The sequence below is a fragment of the Simochromis diagramma genome, unplaced genomic scaffold, assembly GCF_900408965.1.
Source record: "Simochromis diagramma unplaced genomic scaffold, fSimDia1.1 OVJJ01000432.1, whole genome shotgun sequence".
Taxonomy (NCBI): Eukaryota; Metazoa; Chordata; class Actinopteri; order Cichliformes; family Cichlidae; genus Simochromis; species Simochromis diagramma.
The window spans coordinates 158,371-181,351 of record NW_024387260.1 but is presented as its reverse complement, the minus strand read 5'-3'; the positions used below and the strand labels follow the sequence as shown (position 1 = coordinate 181,351).

General features: G+C 40.9%; 1 protein-coding gene across 2 annotated transcripts; it reads left to right on the top strand.

The window, feature by feature from the left end:
* Positions 1-1,525: 1,525 nt before the first annotated feature.
* On the top strand, positions 1,526-19,738 carry LOC120715328 (stonustoxin subunit beta-like). 2 transcript variants are annotated; one of them, XM_040002246.1, is made up of 4 exons: positions 1,526-1,641; positions 12,430-12,525; positions 15,236-16,687; positions 17,867-19,738. In XM_040002246.1, exons 2-4 carry the CDS (start codon positions 12,435-12,437, stop codon positions 18,406-18,408), a joined length of 2,085 nt encoding a protein of 694 aa, XP_039858180.1. In that variant the 5' UTR covers positions 1,526-1,641; positions 12,430-12,434; the 3' UTR covers positions 18,409-19,738. The 2 variants fall into 2 exon arrangements, with proteins under 2 accessions (XP_039858180.1, XP_039858179.1); XM_040002245.1 differs by lacking the exon at positions 1,526-1,641 and having other exon boundaries at positions 12,411-12,525.
* The last annotated feature ends 3,243 nt before the right edge of the window (positions 19,739-22,981 follow it).

The following is a 22,981-nucleotide window of genomic DNA, read 5'->3' as shown; positions in this document are numbered from 1 at the left end:
AACAGTCATTTTGTTTTTTTAAGAATCGGGTGGACTACAGCATTCTTAAGTGCCAAAAGGAACAGAGCCTGAGAGCAAAGAAAAGTTCATAAGAAATAGGATACTAGGTCCAATTACATCAAAACAGTCCATCTCCTATGCGAGATGGAAGAATGTCAAGCACAGTATTGGTGTTATTCATTTGATCAACTAGCCGCTTAATAGACAAAAGTGACACAGGCTCAAACTGGTGGAAAGTTGAAATGCACTCAGGAATGGGGAAAGGACATAAAACAGGGGGAAGGGAGGACTTAAGAGATGTGATCTTATCTAAAAAGTTAATTTGAAATCGCTCACAAAGAGCCTGAGAATAAATTAAAGGCATGTCCGGGGAAGGGTTAACCACTGAGTTAAAAATTTTAAATAAGGTATAGCCATTGGCCAGGATGATTTTGGATAAGAAAGTCACTTTGGCCATTTTAGCAGCACTTTAGAATTTTAAGCGGCTAGTCCGTAGCATGTCGTGAGAAAATGAAATTTATCTTTTTTCCACCTTAAGGAGAACATGCGGCTAAACATGTCACTCCTGGTCCGATTTCGGGGGGGGGGACCAGAGAAAACTACATCTGACATTGTTTTGGCAAAGCTACACACAATATTTATTTGTTTGTTTTGTTCTCTTTTTTCAGTTTTTCTTTTGTTCTTGTTTGCATCAATTTAGTCTTTCTTGCATATTAATATATTTAATTTTTGGTTAGATATTAAAATAATTATAAAATAGTTACAGTTATCATGGAAAATCTGAACAGGAAGTGAATGCCTCTGCTCTCATGAGATGATTAGAGCTTAAACTGTGTTCTTTGTTTACTCCCGTTAAACTGTTTAGAGCTCGAGGGCAGATGTCTATCAATGTGGAATGTACAAACCAGTTGGGCAAGATGTTGGCTTACTGAGAATCCAAATGCTTTTTTTCAGTCCTCAAGTGTGAGGTGAGTTATAAGTTAGCTTTCTAATGCTTAGAAGACCAATGCGGCACTTAAGAAATTGCCCCTAAAATCTTCCAATTTTAAATAGTTCTTCAGCATTAAAGTAATCAGCAGTGATTTTTCAGCACTTCCACTGCTACACAGCAAAAAGAGTAAAGCAGTATAAAACTGTACTTATATGTCCACTAGCTCTTAAACTGTCAAACTGTTCTGAAATGTGTCAGTCAGTAGGAACATAGCGTCACTGCTTTGAAAGTGACTGATCAAAGGAACATAGTGCTTTGCCCTAAGTGCACTGTGTGTTAATGTTTGATTGTTTGCATGTTTAATAAAGAAGGCTTTCCAAATCAAAAACTTCTGACTTTTACTTTTAAACATAACATTTGCTGTGACATTTAGCTTTAAACTTAAAGACTTTGAATTTTTCTGTAAAATGAATTTGACCATTATAAAAAAGTCTTATGTTTTTATCTCAAGCATTGCGTTAGGTGTGTCCTGTGTCCTGCCTCTGCAGACACACAGTATAAATGTGAGTGTTCAGACTGGTTTGGTCAGCTGTGGAGAGAAAGATTTTGACTTTCACGCCTCAAGCTAGTCGAGAGGTTATTCTTAGAAGACTTAATCCATTTCTCACTAATTCTCACTAATCTTGGAGCTGTTCCCTCACTACCTAAAGGTAAGAAACTCTTTGGAATAAAAACATTAGAGGGATGGGAGTGGTGGTGGTGGTGCTCTGGATAACTGCTTTTGTCGTGTAATTGGAATGCACTGCATCTACTGTAAAAATAGAATAGAATAGAATAGAATTCCACTTTATTGTCATTGCACATGTCAGAAGTACAAGGCAACGAAATGCAGTTTGCATCCATCCAGAAGTGCTTTAGCCATGATATAGATATATTACAATATATATATTGTTTTTTTATACCATGTTTTTTCCTACAATTCTCTAATTAATTTGTAGAAGACAACAGATTTAGACAGAACATTTAACTTCTTTTTTCTTGTTTTAAGCGTGTTTGTTTTGCAAGGAACTGAACTCTGTTTGCAACTGAACCGCTCCACTGTCCTTTCTCCTGAATCCACTCTACAACAACAGTCTTCTGCTTCCCTTTCCAAAAACTCTTATAGATTTATCCATATCCAAGTTATTTGTTATGGATTTCTCATGGGCCAAGATCAGGAAATTCCTCTTAATTTTATGTAATATGCTGCAATGACAGGGGACTAGGACCTATCACACAGCATTAACTTTCCCTTTGTGAACTGTTGGAAGCTGGGGTAGAAAGTGAATAAGCTTTACTAAAATGTCTGTAATTTCATCATTATATGAAACGAGGAAACTATTGAGTGAAGAGTTGAAAGTGGGCGAGGCTTTGTGTTGGGTCTGACAGACACAGGTCCTCCAGTCGGCTCTATGCAGCAGACAGAGAGAAACACTTTTTTACCAGACTGAAACTGTGAAAACAACAGTGGACTAGTCCCCCATTGACTGTAGAAATATCAATGGGGTATTTTTTAGTTGTTTATTATCTCATGAGTCGCTATGTCTTTGAATACAGAGACTTGCTTCATTTTGCTGCCTTCTGAGAAACTTTGGATGTTTAGCTGGGGGGCGGGATCTCTGCAGAGTGCTGTGTGAGCCTGTGCACAAGAGCACAGAGGGAAAGAACGAACGAGCGAGCGAATCTGCTGCTGTAGTAAAGCTTGTCCATATTCAGTTTGTGGGTATTCTATTATTTTCTTTAACCTTCTTAAAGTTTGACTTAAGGGGGCAAGATTTTTGTTTAAGGGGGCGTTGCACCCTCTTGCTCCAGCATAGAACTGCCCCGATTTCAACCAAATTAGAGGGTTTTTGAGAGTAAACCGACTTTCACTGGTCATGTTACAGCATCTCAATTGGATTCAGGTCAGGACTTTGACTAGACCACTTGGACGTCTTGATTATTATTATTATTATTATCATTATTATTATTAGTATTATTATTATTATTATCATTATTATTATTATTATGAAGGAGTTCTACTGGGCTTGGTTAACCTGTGGGACTCGGAGGCAGCTGATAGGTACCGACAGGCCAAGCTCAATCCCACTGGCATGTCTTCCATGGCGGAAGCAGAGTCTGGGGACGAAGGGGATGACCCGCCAATCTCTGGGGGTGAGGTCACTGAGGCAGTTAAACAACTCCTTGGTGGTAGAGCCCCTGGGGTAGACGAGGTCCGCCCTGAGTTCCTGAAGGCTCTGGATGTTGTAGGGCTGTCTTGGTTGACACGTCTCTGCAATGTTGTGTGGGGATCAGGGGCAGTACCCCTGGACTAGCAGACCGGGGTGGTGGTCCCCATCTTTAAGAAAGGGGACCGGAGGGTGTGTTCCAAATACAGGGCAATCATACTCCTCAGCCTCCCTGGGAAAGTCTATGCCAGGGTGCTCAAGAGGAGAGTTCGTCCGTTAGTCGAACCTCGGATACAGGAGGAACAATGCGGTTTTCGTCCTGGTCGCGGAACACTGGACCAGCTCTTTATCCTCTCGAGGATACTCGAGGGCGCATGAGAGTTTGCCCAACCAGTCTACATGTGTTTTGTGGACTTGGAGAAGGCATTCGACCGTGTCCGTCGGGGGGTCCTGTGGGGGGTGCTCCGGGAGTATGGGGTGTCTGGCCCATTGCTACGGGCCATTCAGTCCTTATACAACCGTTGCAAGAGCTTGGTTCGCATAGCCGGCAATAAATCGGACTCGTTCCTGGTGGGTGATGGGCTCTGCCAGTGCTGCCTTTTGTCACCGATTCCGTTCATAATTTTTATGGACAGAATTTCTAGGCGTAGCCAAGTGGCGGAGGGCTTTCGGTTTGGTGGTCTCAGGATCTCATCTCTGCTTTTCTCAGATGTTGTGGACCTGTTGGCTTTGTCAGGTGATGGCCTCCAGCTTGCCTTGGAACGGTTCGCAGCCGAGTGTGAAGCGGTGGGAATGAGAATCAGCACCTTTCAAATCTGAGGCCATGGTCCTCAGCCGGAAAAGGGTGGAGTGCCCACTTTTGGTCAGGGACGAGACCCTGCCCCAAGTGGAGGAGTTTAAGTATCTCCAGGTCTTGTTCCCCTTTAAGTAAAGGTTTTATCACGGTCCCAGTGTTTTTGGTTTTTGTACTTTTACTTTTGATTTTATTATGAATTATGACTGTTTGTGTTTTGGTTTCCCAGTGCTTATTCTGTGCTCCCTCTCTTTTGTGTCATCCCTGCATGTATTTCCCTTTTAGTGTGCTCAGGTCTCTGTGTTAAGCCCGCGTCTCTGAGTCTGTGTCTTTGCGTGTGTGTGTTTCCTGTTTTACTTTGAAGGTCTGTGTCTGATGTCAGTGTATTCAGTTTTCGTTTCCCCTGTCCCGTCATGTCTAATTAGCCCCAGCTGTGCCCTGCCTCTGTGTCTCATTCCTTCGTTATCCTTCTGTGTATTTAAGCCTTATGTCGGCCTCTTTTAGTTGCTGGTTTGTCTGCATTAGATGGTGTTTTAGTCTCTGGTCTGCGTTAGCTCCCTGCATCTCTGTTCTGGTTTCAGGTTAGTTTTGTTAGTTTTCCCAGTTTAGGTTTGTCAGTTCTGTTCTCGCCACCCTCATCCTTTTTTCGTTGTTTGTCATCCTCTTCAATAAAGCTCACTCTCATCAGAAGCAGTGCTTGCATTTTGGATCCTTTAATAATTTACAAACAGCTTGCGCCGCTTGCCATGACAGTACAAACCAGCTATCCATGGACCCTGCAGCATTCGACCCGCTCGAGGAGCTCCGTGAGGATATTGTGTACTCTGTATACAAATTGATTAATTTGTGGCTGGAGCATGAGGGGAAAGAATTTTGCCAAGGCTACAGCGATTGGTTTCCGGTCTCCCTGGCTGTTTAGCTCACTTCACCCGCTCGCACAGAATGTCGTTCTGAACGAGCTTCACCTTCAGCCCCCGGCTGCTACCACCCACCCAGCAACTAATGCTTCGCTGCCTGGCCTGACAGAGGATGTTCTGCCCGGCCAGTCGGCCCAGCCTTCGAAACGGAAATGGCACTCACACCGTCGACGCCCCTTGCCATAGTCGGACCTCGGGATATCAGAGCGGCCGACTCTGGTGAGTAAAAAGGACAATATTATATATATATATATATATATATATATATATATATATATATATATATATATATATATATATATACCATCATGGAAGGACAGGCCCCTGCACGGTATGTACCACCGGCAGATAGAGGAGGTGGCTGATATCCAGAAATCCTACCAGTGGCTGGACAAAGCTGGACTGAAAGACAGCACAGAGGCACTAATCATGGCAGCACAAGAACAAGCTCTGAGTACAAGATCCATAGAGGCTGGGGTCTATCACACCAGGCAAGACCCCAGGTGCAGGCTGTGTAAAGATGCCCCAGAGACAATCCAGCACATAACAGCAGGGTGCAAGATGCTAGCAGGCAAGGCATACATGGAACGCCATAACCAAGTGGCCGGCGTAGTGTACAGGAACATCTGTGCCGAGTATAACCTGGAAGTCCCGAGGTCAAAATGGGAGATGCCCCCAAGGGTGGTGGAGAATGACCGAGCTAAGATCCTGTGGGACTTCCAGATACAGACGGACAAAACGGTGGTGGCTAACCAACCGGACATAGTGGTGGTAGACAAACAGAAGAAGACGGCCGTAGTGATCGATGTAGCGGTTCCGAATGACAGCAATATCAGGAAGAAGGAACACGAGAAGCTGGAGAAATACCAAGGGCTCAGAGAAGAGCTCGAGAGGATGTGGAGGGTGAAGGTAACGGTGGTCCCCGTGGTAATCGGAGCACTAGGTGCGGTGACTCCCAAGCTAGGCGAGTGGCTCCAGCAGATCCCGGGAATAACATCGGAGATCTCTGTCCAGAAGAACGCAGTCCTGGGAACAGCTAAGATACTGCGCAGGACCCTCAAGCTCCCAGGCCTCTGGTAGAGGACCCGAGCTTGAAGGATAAACCGCCCGCAGGGGCGTGCTGGGTGTTTTTATATATATATATATATATATATATATATATATATATATATACATATATATATATATACATATACATATATATATATATATATATATTAGGGGTGCAACGATACACAAAATTCACGGTTCGGTTCGGTTCGATACTTTGGTGTCACGGTTCGATATTTTTTCGATAAAAAAAAAATGTTCATGCCTTTTTAATTTGTCATTTATTAAAATTATAAATATATATTTTAACTCAAAAGTACAGTTTTTAAATTTAACCCTAACCCTTGTGCATGTTTTTTATTTTGACAGCGAATGCGCACCTGTGGACCACTTATGTGCAGCCCTGGTTATTTAGCTCATCATATTGCAGCCACAGAAATTCTTTTGTCCATGAAACCATAAAGCTGCACTTTCTTTTTGCCTTATAGTCTGATTTGTCATAACTTCTCCGTTTTGTGGTAAGCTTTTCTTTGGCTGTCACTTCTTCACCCTGACCTGTCTTATTTGGCTCAGCAGAACTGAAATGCTTTTACACGCTCACTCACATAAGCTCAGCGATTCTCTGCGCGATCAACCTCTCACATGTTTAAGCTTGCTGCGGGAGATTTCACTTGTCATGTTTGCATAGTAAGCTAACGATTAATAAGACGATGTCAGAGGAATTGGTGCACAAATTATCATCACTCACAGATCAGTGCTGTCGCTCTCTATACACAGTTCGCACGATTGCAAAGTGAAAGCAAAAAAACAAGCGCAAATTCAAACGCGACTTCAATATGTCACATATTGACAGTGGCTCACCGATGCCAATGACATAATTACCCAGCTACATTTCTGAAAGAATGCAAAAGCATTGACATATATTTTTCCTACAATAGCCCGACGGGCAGGGAAGAGATAGATTTTGGTAGCCCGACTGAAAAAATCGCTAGCTCCGGGACGTCGGGCTAGCGATATTGCAAGCCCTGTATCTGATTGAGGAATCACTCATCTTTGGAAAAGAGAGTTTATTACAGAGAAATGGCTCTTTCCAAAATAAAAGCTATACTATCCGCTTCTTCTGGGCTATATTCTCAGCAGCATAAGGAGAATCATGTGCTAACAGCTGTCTAAATGACTCGGCTAAAGTTAGTAGCATGCTTGTTGTTTTTGTCTTTGCACTAGGATGATGTCGGCGTAAATGTGCAGTCATATTCGTTGTGTTCCCACTAGTGCTTTCAGGTTAATCTCGTTGAAATGACCTTAACGCCACAACACGGCAAATCTCCGTTAACGAGCTACCGCCGATCGCTCCGTGCATGGGGCTACACGGCAAACACGTTAACGAGCTAACTGCGCTAACACACTAGTTCACACCAATGTAATTGAGCATTGCATGGCACATCCAACATACTGTTTTACTTTAGTCCATGACTCGCTTACCTTCACGGTCATACGTCACATGAAAACCAAAATAATTCCAAACGCCAGATCTGAATGTTGCAAGTAGAGCTTAACTTCTGTCTCGCTAGCTTGCCCTGCGCTCTTCCTTCTGACTATGCTGTCTGTGTTGAGCGCTCAGTGGATCTGCGCTCGACAGTGCAGCCTAGGCGGAGTAGTCGAACACAGATTCACTGAGCGCTCAACACAGACAGCATCGTCAGAAGGAAAATTGATAAAATAAATTACAAATGTTGTATTGTTCGATACATATGCGTACCGAACCGAAAGCACTGTATCGAACGGTTCAATATCGATACGAATATCGTTGCACCCCTAATATATATATATATATATATATATATATATATATATATATATATATACATATACATATACATATATATATATATATACATATACATATATGTATATATAATATAGGGAGCGGAAGACGGGAAAAAACACTTTTGCTCCTCTTCGGTCACACTCAGAATGGGTGAATGTGGCATGTTTTATAAAGCGCTTTCCGGGAGAGTAGAAAAGTGAATCAATCTGTTTACCATTAACCATCTCTGCTACACTTGATGTAAGCTAACTGTGACCATGAAACCACAGCCACTGTGCACCAGTCACACACTGTTCTTTACTTACTTACTAAATCAATCATACAGGGAGTGCAGAATTATTAGGCAAGTTGTATTTTTGAGGAATAATTTTATTATTGAACAACAACCATGTTCTCAATGAACCCAAAAAACTCATTAATATCAAAGCTGAATGTTTTTGGAAGTAGTTTTTAGTTTGTTTGTAGTTTTAGCTATTTTATGGGGATATCTGTGTGTGCAGGTGACTATTACTGTGCATAATTATTAGGCAACTTAACAAAAAACAAATGTATACCCATTTCAATTATTTATTTTTACCAGTGAAACCAATATAACATCTCCACATTCACAAATATACATTTCTGACATTCAAAAACAAAAGAAAAACAAAACAGCGACCAATATAGCCACCTTTCTTTGCAAGGACACTCAAAAGCCTGCCATCCATGGATTCTGTCAGTGTTTTGATCTGTTCACCATCAACATTGCGTGCAGCAGCAACCACAGCCTCCCAGACACTGTTCAGAGAGGTGTACTGTTTTCCCTCCTTGTAAATCTCACCTTTGATGATGGACCACAGGTTCTCAATGGGGTTCAGATCAGGTGAACAAGGAGGCCATGTCATTAGTTTTTCTTCTTTTATACCCTTTCTTGCCAGCCACGCTGTGGTGGAGCATTGTCCTGCATGAAAATCATGTTTTTCTTGAAGGATGCAGACTTCTTCCTGTACCACTGCTTGAAGAAGGTGTCTTCCAGAAACTGGCAGTAGGACTGGGAGTTGAGCTCGACTCCATCATCAACCCGAAAAGGCCCCACAAGCTCATCTTTGATGATACCAGCCCAAACCAGTACTCCACCTCCACCTTGCTGTCGTCTGAGTCGGACTGGAGCTCTCTGCCCTTTACCAATCCAGCCACGGGCCCATCCATCTGGCCCATCAAGACTCACTCTCATTTCATCAGTCCATAAAACCTTAGAAAAACTAGTCTTGAGATATTTCTTGGCCCAGTCTTGACGTTTCAGCTTGTGTGTCTTGTTCAGTGGTGGTCGTCTTTCAGCCTTTCTTACCTTGGCCATGTCTCTGAGTATTGCACACCTTGTGCTTTTGGGCACTCCAGTGATGTTGCAGCTCTGAAATATGGCCAAACTGGTGGCAAGTGGCATCTTGGCAGCTGCACGCTTGACTTTTCTCAGTTCATGGGCAGTTATTTTGCGCCTTGGTTTTTCCACACGCTTCTTGCGACCCTGTTGACTATTTTGAATGAAACGCTTGATTGGTCGATGATCACGCTTCAGAAGCTTTGCAAGATATCTCACTATTTTTGACTTTTCTGAGCCTGTCAAGTCCTTCTTTTGACCCATTTTTCCAAAGGAAAGGACGTTGCCTAATAATTATGCACACCTGATATAGGGTGTTGATGTCATTAGACCACACCCCTTCTCATTACAGAGATGCACATCACCTAATATGCTTAATTGGTAGTAGGCTTTCGAGCCTATACAGCTTGGAGTAAGACAACATGCATGAAGAGGATGATGTGGACAAAATACTCATTTGCCTAATAATTCTGCACTCCCTGTAGTGCAGCAAACTAACATGTTTGTCATGCACTAAATTGCAGAGGATCTTCATGCAGTCTTCAAAAAACATGGTTAGTCTGCCTCAGTTTGTTTAACAGCATGTTTAAATCTGAGCTCTCTTTTTTTCTCTCCTGTCTTTTTTTTAAATCTTTTTCCATCTCTGCGTAAAGTTAGCTCTCTTTCTTTCTCTCCCTGTGAAATACAGCAGCTGGACCTTTAGCTGCAACACACTGTGAGACAAACTGCGCACAGTTTGTGTGTTTGCTGGTGTTTGTTGAGCTGATGGAAAGGCTGCATTTCAAATTGCCCGACACAACATGTTACTCCCTTTACGTTCGCTCCTCCTCTGTAGCACTACCTCGATGCTGAAGTATAGCAACTGCAACTTACAGACACCTGCAGTCGTTCTGGTGTTGTGGTAAAAAAAAACAAAAACGCCACCATCATAATTTTACCCCTGACATCTCTTTTTATGAACAATCCTCTGGTGATTAATAAATGAACAGGATTCCTTTCATAATTTTTATATTTTTTCTGTTCATAATTTTTATGCACAGCATTTCTAGGCGTAGCCAAGTGGCGGAAGGCTTTCACTTGGGTGGTCTCAGGATCTCATCTTTGCTTTTTGTGGATGATGTGGTTCTGTTGGCTTCATCGGGTGATGGCCTCCAACTCGCCTTGGAATGGTTCGCTGCCGAATGTGAAGCAGTGGGAATGAGAATCAGCACCTCCAAATCTGAGGCCATGGTCCTCAGCCAGAAAAGGGTGGATTGCCCACTCTGGGTCAGGGACGAGACCTTTCCCCAAGTGGAGGAGTTTAAGTATCTCCAGGTCTTGTTTACAAGTGACAGGAGAAGGGAGCGGGAAATGTAGTGATGTAGAACAATGACTTCACACAAAAGCAAAGTAACAAGCCTGTTTTGAAAATGTAAGAAATAAAAAGTAGAGAGAATTTTTAAAAAATGTAATAAGTAAGCAAAAATAAGAAAGCAGTCAGAAAAATAAATACTGAAAATTATACAAGTATACAAATATCTGAAAATTGCACGTAAGTACGGTACAAAGATTTATACTTCATTACTTTCAAGTTCTGACAATAATACAGACAAAACCCCTAGCCCCCTATAAGCAAGCACTTGGTGACAAAAGAAAGGAAAAACTTTTTAACAGGAAGAAACCTTTAGATCCAGGCTCAGGGAGGGTCAGTGATCTGCAGAGTTAGGGCTACGGAAGGAAGACAAGACAAAAGACACCATGGAAGTGACCAGGAAATTACTAATAAGTAATGATTAAAGGCAGAGAGGCGTCTAAACACATAGCCTGATAATAATGAATTACAGTTGTCCAGCCTAGAAGTAACAAATGAACATGTTTTTCAGCATCCATCTGACACAAGATATTTCCAGAGACATTGCACAAATGAAGGTTAAAATGTTCACAGTGGGATACTGTATTTCTCATGGTCCTGTAGAAGTGTTTTTGGGTTTTGTACTTTTAGTTTTTGATTCCATCATGGTTAATCACTGTACTGTTTTGGTTTCTCTCTCAGTATGTCTAGCTCCTTAGCTCTTTAGTATTTCCTGAATTCTAGTTTCAGGTTTTGTTATGTGGCCTCCCTGTGTTCTGTTTCCTGTTTTACTTTGAAGGTCCATGTCTTGTATTCTGTTTTGCTTCCTCCCTGTCTTCTCATGTTTAAATAGGTTCAGCCATGTCTCCCTCCTGTGTGCAGTTTCCTTGTTTTTCTCTTTGCTCATATAAGCTGTGTCCAAATTAAGGGGTAGCATGCTTCGATGGATGTATTTGTAGGCAATTACGTCACAGCGACACAATGAGGACTGTCCAAATTCGAAGACTCCTCCAAGTGAGAAATGTGTCCTATTTTTCCCAGATTTAAAGGATGTGTCAGGTGTATCCTTCGTGGACCTGGTTCAGAGACTTATCACCGTGAACAAAGCAAGACAATCAAAGATCGATCCATTCAATTTCATGCCCATGAAGGGCAGGAAGTAAACATCCCTTACTAAAGAATGTCTGCAATTAACCACTATAACCTCCTCCCCATCCTACAGGTGGAGGAGGAGAACAAAAGAAACACGCACCCTAACATTAACCCTCATGCTGTACAGAACCTGTGATGTCCAGATGGTATTTGTCAGAGTTTTACCCCTGATACTGCTGGATAAACAGAAACTCACTCAGGAACGAGGTCACACAGAGCTCAAGTTTTCACTCGCGAGAGGGAAGCAGTTGTCTCCAACCCATTTCAACTTGCTTCCCCCCTGCAGTTCGTTTTTATTTTTTACACATATGAATATTCATAAAGCTTGTTGTTGTGTTAACTAAGAGAAATTACTATATATGGTTACAAAGTGTGTTGTGCAAGCGTGGTTATACGATGTGAGTGCACCCCTCCTAGGATGATGTCAGTATCTTGTCCCGCCAGGTGACTTCCTTCATTGAGTAGAGTCTGTTCTTTTCAAGGCTGCTTGTTCCTTTAGAGGTTGTGCAAATATTCATATTCACGGGTTACATAGGGATCAAATAAAAGCATTCTAGCTTTTTAAATGGCAACCTACAACAGATACATTAAACCTAACCGTATTTCTCTTGTGTTCTGCTGTGAAAACTTTTGGATTTAGGGATCTTCTCTTATTTGTTGTTTGTGATCAGGGCAGTTCTGGAGAAGATGGGCCTGCAGGGGAAAGTCACCCCCTTACAGTGTGTGTTTTCCTTTGCTCGTCACTAGTCCATCTGTGTTACCTCTGTGTGTCTTCCCTATGTTGCCTCAGCGTTACCTCCTGAAGAATGCTGAATGGTCACCTCATCTCTAAACTGATGTGTTTGGATGTCTTTATTTGTGTAGGAAACATGGCCTCAACTATTACCGAGGTGGCTGCTCTCGGCCGACCTTTTACCTTAGGGATGCTCTACGATGCCCGGAGCGATAAACTCATCCCAGGTAAATGTAACCTGTCAGCCAGGATAAACATATCTTTGCCCAAATCTGTATTTACACTTTTTTAAAAAGTCGAGAGTCAAAAAAATCACCAAAAATCATAACATATAATAATAATAATAATAATAATAATAATAATAATAATAATAAATTTTATTTATAGGCACCTTTAAAGACCCTCACGGTAAACTTACATTAGTACAACAAATAAAAATATTAGGTAAACAAAGATAAAAAAAAACAAGTATCAAAGTATAAAAGCTAAACAAGGTAAAAATAGACCAAGACAGAGTCATGATGAAGGGTATGCAATTCTGAATATCCGGAGATCTTGTGGAAGTGCATTTTAAAATCTCGGGCAGAACAACTAAAGGCTGTGAGTCCCATGGTAGTCAGGCAAGCAGGTGGAACAGACAGAATGGAAGCTGAAGAAGAGCGGAGTGTTCAAGGGGGTGGGTACGTATGGAGAAGATCAGATAAATATGGAGGAGCAAGGTTATGAAGCGCTTTGAAAGTAAAAAGCAGGATCTTGAAATTGACGGTTAATACTACAAAGATGAAACTAAGAAGATTGAGTGATATTATTTTCATGTGCTGTGAAGGAAAGAGTGCTGCCAAGACTCTTAACCTGAGGGGGAGGTGCGACAACATAGTTATCAATGGGTAATGAAAGACTTCTGGTAGGAACTTGTGAGTAGTCAGTTTTGATTTGGTACCTATTAAATAAATTATGTTTTGTTGCCATTAAGTTTGAGAAATTTATGTGTAAACCAAACCTTGATTTCACTTAAACAATCAGGAGTGGCTGTGGGTTTGGAAGATAAGTAGAGCTGGGTGTCATCTTTTGACTTTTGCTGTCATGATGCTGCCAGGTCTCTCTTGGAAATTAGATTTTTAATCTCATTTAGATTTTTTACCTGGAAAAATAAAGGAAAAATTAAAAATCTGCATAACAGTGAAATTGGATGCCATATTTTCTGAAAATATTACCTAGCGGTAGGAGATAAAGTAAAGGACCCAGGACAGAGCCTTGGGGTACACCGGAGTTAACTGGAGCAGACGGTGATCTATGAGTAAGTAATTGAACAAACTGTGAATGGCCAGAGAGATACGAGGTAAACCAGGCGAGTCCTATATCACTGATGCCAATAGATGCTAATAAATGAAGAAGTGAGAGATAGTATCGAAGGCCGCTGTAAGGCGAAGCAGAATGAGGATAGTGTTGAGTCCAGAGTCAGCTGCAAGCAGAAGATCATTAGTGATTTTTACTAGAGCTGTTTCTGTACTATGAGATGAACGGAAGCCAGACTGAAACTGTTCGTGCAAATTATTTCCAGTGAGATGTCTATGGACCTGTGCAACCACTGTCTTTTTGAGAATTTTGCCTAGGAAAGGCAAATTTGAAATTGGCCTGAAATAATTTTAATTGGTGGGGTCTGAACCATTCTTTTTCAATATTGGAGTTATCATTGCAGTCTTAAGAGAAGATGTAATAGAACCAGAGATAAGAGAGGAGTGTACGATATTAGTGATCAGTGGGGCAAGAGATGGGAGTGAGAGTTTAACAAGATTAGTCAGCAGTGGATCAAGTTTACAAAATGATGATTTTAACTTAGTAATTATAGAAGATATTTGAATCATTGTAGGAAGTTAAAAGCTCAATAAAGAAGATGACAGTTGAGTATGGGAAAAAACACAAGTAGAATAATTGACCATATCACAAGAAGAGGGCAATTTTTGATGAAGATTCATGATTTTTATATTAATAAAAATCCATAAATTTGTTACAGACTGCAGCACATGTGTATGTATGGCAAAGGTAATTGGAAGTTTAACAATATTGTGTAATGTAGAAAACAAAGTATCAGTTTTTTCTTCAGCGGACTCAATAAAAAAGTGGGTTAAGCAGATTTAGCATGATAAACAGCTTCTTTACAATGTTGTATATGGCTGAGATACATGTCCTTATAGAATGTCCTGTTTTCCTGAAGAGACGTTCCAGGCGGCGTGCAAAAGTTTTGAGTTTTATATGTCAGATGTCTTCCATTACTCATCTCTTTATACCACAGTTTTAAATCTGTAATCAAACAGTTAACACGAGACAGGGAAGACACATAGGTTGTATATAAAAAGGTATTTTTTTTATGGTATACTTTGATAAGATAAAAATTACAGCACATTTAATATGTGACTTTATAGAGTAATTGAGATCACTCAGAAGAGCCCCTCATCTCAGGGATTCACAATACCTGAGACATTGGGTTTAATTTATGGCTGTACAATAAAAAAATTTTAATCTAAAACTGTGACCAAGAAAAAAAAATCTCTTGGTCCAAAAGTTTTGAAGAACATCTTTTTTTCTGAATAGCTATAAAACCAAACAGCAACAAAATTTTATAGAGTAAAATGTAATTCACCTCAGTTACCACAAAAGACATAAAGAACAAATATGAAGAATGCATGCAGTAACTCTTTATGAGACATGTGCTAATCTGCTCCTTTTTATTCTATTTTATTCAGTGTATTGCCATTTAAAGTTCTTTGTAATATTATTATTAGTAGTAGTATTGTAGTAAAAGAACCGAATAATAAATAAATATAACAAATGGATATGAAATTTAAATGCACTGCATTAAAAAAAAACAGATTAAGTATACACTCTGGTAAGATTTCTAATGACTTTTAACCAGTTTGTGGATCTCACATCTTACAGGTGTCACACTGTGGGATGACAAAACTCTACAGGAGAAATCGGTGCAAAATGATCATCACAGCAGTAACTTTGAAGTTAGTAGCTCTGATTCCATTGAAGATAAGTCATCTTTGTTGAGCATTGATGCTTCACTGAAGGCCAGTTTCTTTGGAGGACTCATTGAAGTTGGGGGATCAGCCAAATATCTGAATGATAAGAAGAAATCTCACAAACAGAGCCAAATCACGCTTCAGTACAAAGCTACCACCAAATTCAAACAGCTGATGTTGACTCCTGATGAAACCAAGAACACTCAAGGAGCAGACGATGTGAAGCATTTGGCAACACATGTAGTCACAGGAATCCTTTATGGAACAAATGCTTTCTTTGTGTTTGAAAGTGAGAAGTTAGATAGTAGTAGTATTCAGGAGATCAAGGGAACCATGCAAGCTGTGATAAACAAGATTCCCTCTTTTAATGTTGATGGGAAAGTTGACATCAAGCTAAGTGATCAGGAAAAAGCTGTGACTGATAAATTCACCTGCCAATTCTATGGAGACTTCATTCTTGAAAGCAACCCTGTAACATTTGAAGATGCAGTGAAGACAGTCAGCCAACTTCCAAAACTACTGGGAGAAAACAAAGAAAATGGTGTCCCACTGAAGGTCACACTGATGCCACTGAAGAATTTACATCCAGAAGCTGCTGAGGTGCTGACAGAGATCAGCATTAGACTTGTTATAAAGGCTCAAGATGCACTGAAGGGGTTCCATAATGTGGAAATAAGATGCAATGATCTGCTGGAGGACATAGTGGTGAGAAGCTTTCCACAGATACAAGAAAAGTTGAGCAGATTTCAGAAGCTCTGCATATTTTTCCGATCTTCACTCGAACAGACAATGGCCAAGAAACTTCCCTCCATCAGGGCAGGTCAGGAAGATGTGCAGGAATTAGAGAAAGTGTTTGATGGCAGAGAGAAGTCACCGTTCAGTCAACAGAAATTAATGAAATGGGTCCAAGAGGAAGAGAGAGAAGTCACCATGATCAGATACATCGTAGACATGATGAAGGGAACAAAGATGATCTCAGATCAGTTTGAGCTGGAAAGAGAGGTGTTTAAACCAGGAGTAGAGGATGTTCTCTGCTTTGTTTTCACCTCCCTGAAATTCACTGACCCATATCTGCAGAACATGTCTGACTACTTGGATAAAATTAAATCAAAAGATACTGACGGTGTCACGCCATCTACCCAGGACCAATGGTACTCCTCACATGAAGTTATAGCCAAAATGAAAGAAAAGGCAGAAGCTGTGAAGAACTGTAGCAGACTGTTTATTACAGCCATTGAAAATGACAAATACAAAGGAGCAAGTATCTACCACTACAGAAACACAGTCCTGGTCACCGATGATTTCTCAGGGCCTAAAGTTGTTGATGTGGAAAAGGTAACCAGCAGAAGAGATCTGATGTGGTGTAAGTACCAATCATGGTGTAAACAAAATTACACTCTTTCAGTTCAGATTGACTCTAACCTTTTGGTCCCATGACATTATTGCTGATTATTTTAATACACAGTGTCTTAAGACCTTGAAAATGGAAGGCTACTGGACTTTAGGTTTAGGTTTTAGGACATTTCACCTCTGATCCAAGAGGCTTTTGGAATTCTAAAATCAGAAATTCCTTTATTTTTAACTCCTAGTGTGGGTTTTCCCAAAACATACTAATCCTGTGTGTTCTGTCCTTAATGTGCATCCCTTTGTCCAACTTCACAGCTGACTGCATCAATAAACATCAGATATTAAATTCGACATTTTTATTCTGTTGTTTACTTTTTAAAATTAAATTAAACTAAAAATAGACATATTTGTTTTACATTTTTGTGATAAAAATAGGATGAAATTAACTTAGTCATTAGTGTCACAAGCAATAGCTCTCCAAGGGAGAATTGTTATAGAAAACATATAAACAGATAAACAGCTTGTCCTCGAGGGAAACGCACAGCTATTTTCTATTTCCATCACCAACAGAATCATGAAACCCTACCAAAATATAAGCTTCTGGGTGTTTTCCACAATGATAAAGAGCAAGGACCAATGAATGTAATGACAATGGGAGTGTGGCTCGATATTATCATAGACTTGTGGATGAAACCACTGAGAGAGCTTGCTCCAACCCATTATGTGAGCTACTGACCTACTGTCACCTAAGTCAAAGAGGTGAGTGGAGGATGAAGTGCCTGGGAAGGTAGGGGCTTATGACACCACTCTGTTCAATAATGATCATTCACAGTGGGCATAGATTACCTCTTTAATAGATCAAACCTAAAGAAATCCAGTTGCCTTCTTTTTTTAAGCTCTCAAGACTAACATGACCTGAATGACTGAGAACAAAGAGTTTTTTCTTCCACCAGGATAAATGTGACAAAAATGTACTTAATGCAGGAGAATAACAATGACCAACAGATTTTAACATTGTTTTAGAGATAGATGTCTGTTTCAGCAGCATGGACAGGAACTATTAAGGCAATACTTTCAGTGGACCAAACACATTGTTGTAGTCACTCAAAAGGTTTTAACATTTATAAAGAAAAGTAACTCATTAACTAATTTTATATAATTGTGAATGGTGAACCAGTTTTGTTCTCTCCAACAGATGCCTGTGATCTCACTCTGGATCCAAATACAGCATACAGCTTCCTCGCTTTATCTGAACAAAACAAGAAGGCAACATTTGGAGAATGTCAGACAAATTTTGACCTCCCAGAGAGGTTTGATTCATTGCCTCAGGTTTTGTGCAGGGAGGGGCTGACTGGGCGCCATTACTGGGAAGTGGAGTGGAGTACTGGTTCTAGTAATAACGTTGGTGTAGCTGTTACGTACCAAAGCATTGTAAGGAAGGGGAGCAGTACGGACATAGGACTTGGTTCTAATACCAAATCCTGGTATTTTGGTGTGTACGAGCAAGAGCTCAGTGCTTGGCATAATGGTAAAGTGTGGAGCGAAAGTCTTCCCAGTACCGGCTGCAGCAAAGTTGGAGTGTTTCTTGATTGGCCTGCTGGCACTCTGTCTTTCTACAAAGTCTCCCATAACACACTGAGTCACTTCTACACCTTCCGCACCACCTTCACAGAGGCTGTGTACCCGGCTTTCTGGATTAGGTACAAGTCCAATTATGTTGCCTTGTGTCCAGTTTAATTAGAGCAGCAGAGTCAGTCATAGCTGTAAAAAGTGTGGCCAAAAACAGAGTTAAAACACTTGTGCACAAATACATTCAAACTCTTGTGATATGTATCCTATGATTAATTTCACTGCTGCATTATGTTATATTAAAAAAAAGGAACCATAACATGATGTCTAACTGGCATGTCCTTATGGCTAAAGCAGCTTCCTCCCACCCAGACAGGGACATTACAAAACCTATTAAGGTGTTTTGCTGTAACTGGCACTGAAACTTTAGCAACAGACATCCTTTTTTTGAGTACTGGTAAACTCTTTTTCTTTTTGCTTGTCTTTGTCATAACTGCATGATAAAACTAAATGTATTTTAACACACTTCTTAATCACTGGTTCTGTATTTTGGATTACCGAGATATTTTGGAGAATTCAATGCTTCCAACTTTGTGGGAAGAGTTTAGGAAACATTGTTTTCTGTTCTAGCATGACTGCACTCCAGTGCACAAAATAGGGTCCACAAAAGCATGGTTGGAGAATTTGGGAGTGAAAGAATGTGATTAGCGTGCACAGAGCCCTGACCTCAACCCCAAACACCTTTGGATTGAACTAAGATGGAGCTTTTAATGAAAACATTGATGTCTGACCTCACAAATCATCTTCTGAATGGGAAGGACAGTGGGACTGAATGGTAATAATTTACAGACTTAATAGGAAGTTCTTGAATTGACTCTGCCTCATACTTTAAAACTTACCATGATTAAGGGAACATTGGGGATTCTGCTTAAAAATAGAATCACGTCTTTAAAAGTATTCCTGTACTTAATCTTTTGAAAGGATGGTAAATGTGGTGCTGGTTTTTGTTTCAGTATCTTACTTGGTTTACAATTAAGAGATAATTATTTTTCTTATTTTTACTTACAGATTATCATTCACAGCTATCAGTGTGATAACCAAAAAAATACTGCATTTGTAAAAATTAACGTGTATTGTAAGGGAGTATTACTTTAACAGATAGTGAGGCAATATGTGTAACAGCAGCTAATTTTTTTTCTGTTGGACATAGAAACTTTTGCAAGAATTTGCCAAATCATCACGTCCTTTCTTTCCAGCTCAAACAAACTTTGTGTAACACTGACATTTGCTGGACATCCTCAATAAAGTTGAATCCTGATTTGAACACTGTTAGAAATATCGTTTGGGTTGTTACTGAAAAAAAGTAATGTATAACACTTTATTCATTACGTTTCTTCTTAAAATAAATGCATTCTACTACTTAATTATACTTCAGGGAAAGTAAATTGTTACACTACTCATATGTTAGGATAAGATTATACTGTTGTAATGTAAAAGCATTGGAATAACCATACATCAGCACATATTTCCATGTCAATAAAGACATGGACAATATTTTTCTTGTTTTGGATGATGTTGATTATAGATGCAGTAATAACCAAGTCAAGTTCTGTGAGATCCCCTTGTTACCTTTTCATAAATACGCCTATTAGCCAGACCCAGAAATATTTAATGAAAATATTCAGTTACCGTATTTTTCGGACCATAATGCGCACCGGATTATAAGGCCCATTAAGAGAAACAAAAACAGTCAGATAAGTCAAAATTTACTCAACTCATTCTTCTTTCTTCCTCCACTTCCTTGCCATTGATTTATTAATGTTGAATTCTCTGGCAGCTGCTCTATTCCCATGTTGTTGCAGTATATTAATGACTAACCTCGTATTGTGGATGGATTATCACAGTTGTTCTGCTGACCGAAGTTTGGTCTGTTTACAGCATCCTGCCATGTGATTGCATTTGTCCCTAACCACCAGAATCCCTCACGTTAACTTATATCGAGTGGAAAACAGTTAGCGTTCATCCTCCAGCTTCACTGTGTTTATGTTATGCTAACATAGCTGTGTCGCTAGCGATCACGTAGCACATCATTATATACCAGCTAGTCCAACTTCAGTAACCCTACAAGCGTCACTGCTGTTTAGTTTTCTCTCTTCATTTATGTTGGAAGTGATAACAGAGCTGTACGTTCCAAAACCCCGCAGTCAGGACATGCTATATTGTATTTAGATAGAAGCTAGCGAGCTAACTTCCTGCTAACTTCTAACGCCGTTAAATGTCATAAATTCCGTTTTCATAGATGCCTGGATGTTAAACTTAATTGTTAAACCTGGTAAAGCAGCAAAGCTGATCATTTTATTAAAGATGAAAGAATTTAGACAGTTTTTAACTCTCAGTGATGCCACAGTGATCATTTGACTTTGGGACCTGAAGCGGACCCAGATGGACCCAGATCACTCTGCGAGGCTCCTGACTACGGTAGCCGTAATGATCTGACAATCCATCAAGTGGTGTGGCATTGTAGCTTACCAAAATTGTACTAAAACATTTTTTGACAGATTTTTGAGTGCCATGTACCACGTAAAATTTGTTCGAGGTCAGTAAGCACAACCAGAATTCATACATAAGGCACAAAGGATCATAAGGCGCTCTGTCGATTTATGAGAAAATTAAAGGATTGTAAGTGCGCCTTATAGTGTGGAAAATACAGTAATAGGAGTTTCAGCTATCTTTTACGGTGTGGTCTGCTGGGGCGGCAGCCTCTCTGATGGCGACAGGAAGAGACTGAACAGGCTGATCCACTGGGCCAGCTCTTTTCTAGGATGCCCTCTGGACCCAGTGGAGGTGGTGAGTGACAGGAGAATGGTGGTAAAGGGCCCCCATGGCAGATCAACACTACTGAAAGTCATCAAGCATCATCATCTGCCTTGGTATCAGATCCCCGACAGCCCTGTTAACCAACCTTACCAATAACCCTCGGATAGAAGGCCCACAACAACAACCACAAGTTACCAATATAGCTATAAAATGGATAAGAAAACCCTGAAGGACATAATCCTTCCATTGCCCAAAGACAGAGGTCACCCACTCCTCCAACGGATTATCAATTCCAAAATATTCATGCATTTTTAAATGATGTTCTGAGTCCCTCCAGGGCTCTAGTTACAGAAAACATCTGGGGCCGTATTGCTGGGAATGAAAGTGCAGCACATCTCTCCAAACATTGCACACACACACCCTTTTTACCCACTAGATGTCAGTTCTCTTAGTTTTCATGCTTTTTTTCCCTCTCTGGACAGTCTGTCCCCCTTTAACGGGTGGACCACATGTGGGATGACCGCTGTGTTTGCGCAATTGTCATGACATAAAATCAAAGACTATTACTAAAACTAATACTCTCAGACCTCCCATTACTTTCAAGCCTCCCTCGATCCCCATTCTGGTTGTTTCCAGTTTTGTGCTCAGACTAGAACCTCTGTCTGAGGGGCTTTTGACCTTTTTTTTTTTTTTTTTTGCCTGTCCCGTTTGGCTCTTTTGCCATCAGAATTATTGTCTAAAGGCGAAGAAAGATGCCCAACGGATTTACTTTACCAAATGGACCATCCCAGCTTTGCCGTAATGGTCTATTTGATTCACCTTTTATTGTTTATTTTATTTTATTATTTTTATTTTCACTTGCTAGATACGGGACAGACCTGAATGAGGAAAAGAAAAGGGAGAAAGGAAGAGTGGGGGAAAACAGCGGAGAAGAGGGACGGGGATAAAGGGCAAAAAAACAAAAAACAACTAAATAGGCAGACTAAAAAAACAAAAAAACAAAAAAAATACATATATCAATCACCTGGATCACCTGTTGAGAAAGAAAAAAGAAAACAAGCAGAAGAAAAAGAGAGCAATACAATAAACAACATCACGATGATATATGGGAATATAACAGTAAATACTAAATATTAAACATTATTGTGCAGCACGTAAGATCGACAGCACACAGTGTGCTTTGAGGTAGGAGCCAAAAAGGGTGTAGTTTGTGTGTGTGACCACCCGTGTGTACACCTGTGAGCATGGACGCGCTTGTTTTTTTAAAAGGTTCCTTCATGTTATGATCTGCTAGAGGGTGTGGGGGGGGCACAGCCCCGTCCTTCAGGGCATGAAGCAGGTATGGAGGAGATCAAAACTCCAGACATCCAGAGGCCCCCAGAACACAAGAGACCAAGGAAGACCAACAGAGGGGCAGCCGCGCCACTGTCCCAGAAAGAGCTGAGGAGAGTCCCAGATGAGGGCTCACTCAGCAGCCGCGGAGCAGAAGCCAGGGGGGGGTGTAGTGATGTGCCCGTGAGGTCTGCCGGCAGCCAGCTGCCCCAAAGTGGCCCGAGCGAGTCCCAGGCTCCAGGCCCCGATAAGCAGCCACCAAGGAGTGAGCCGGTGTGTACCTGGATGCGCACCCCCGGACTCAAAGATCCGCCAACGCACCGATGTCTGAGGGTGTCTGCCACTGGCAGGGGAAGTGGTGGTGGGAGATAGGCCTCCATACCTTGGAAGGCCTGAGATGTCCCCAGAGAGGTGGCGTCTGATACCCAACCTGACATACAGGGAGTGCAGAATTATTAGGCAAATGAGTATTTTGTCCACATCATCCTCTTCATGCATGTTGTCTTACTCCAAGCTGTATAGGCTCGAAAGCCTACTACCAATTAAGCATATTAGGTGATGTGCGTCTCTGTAATGAGAAGGGGTGTGGTCT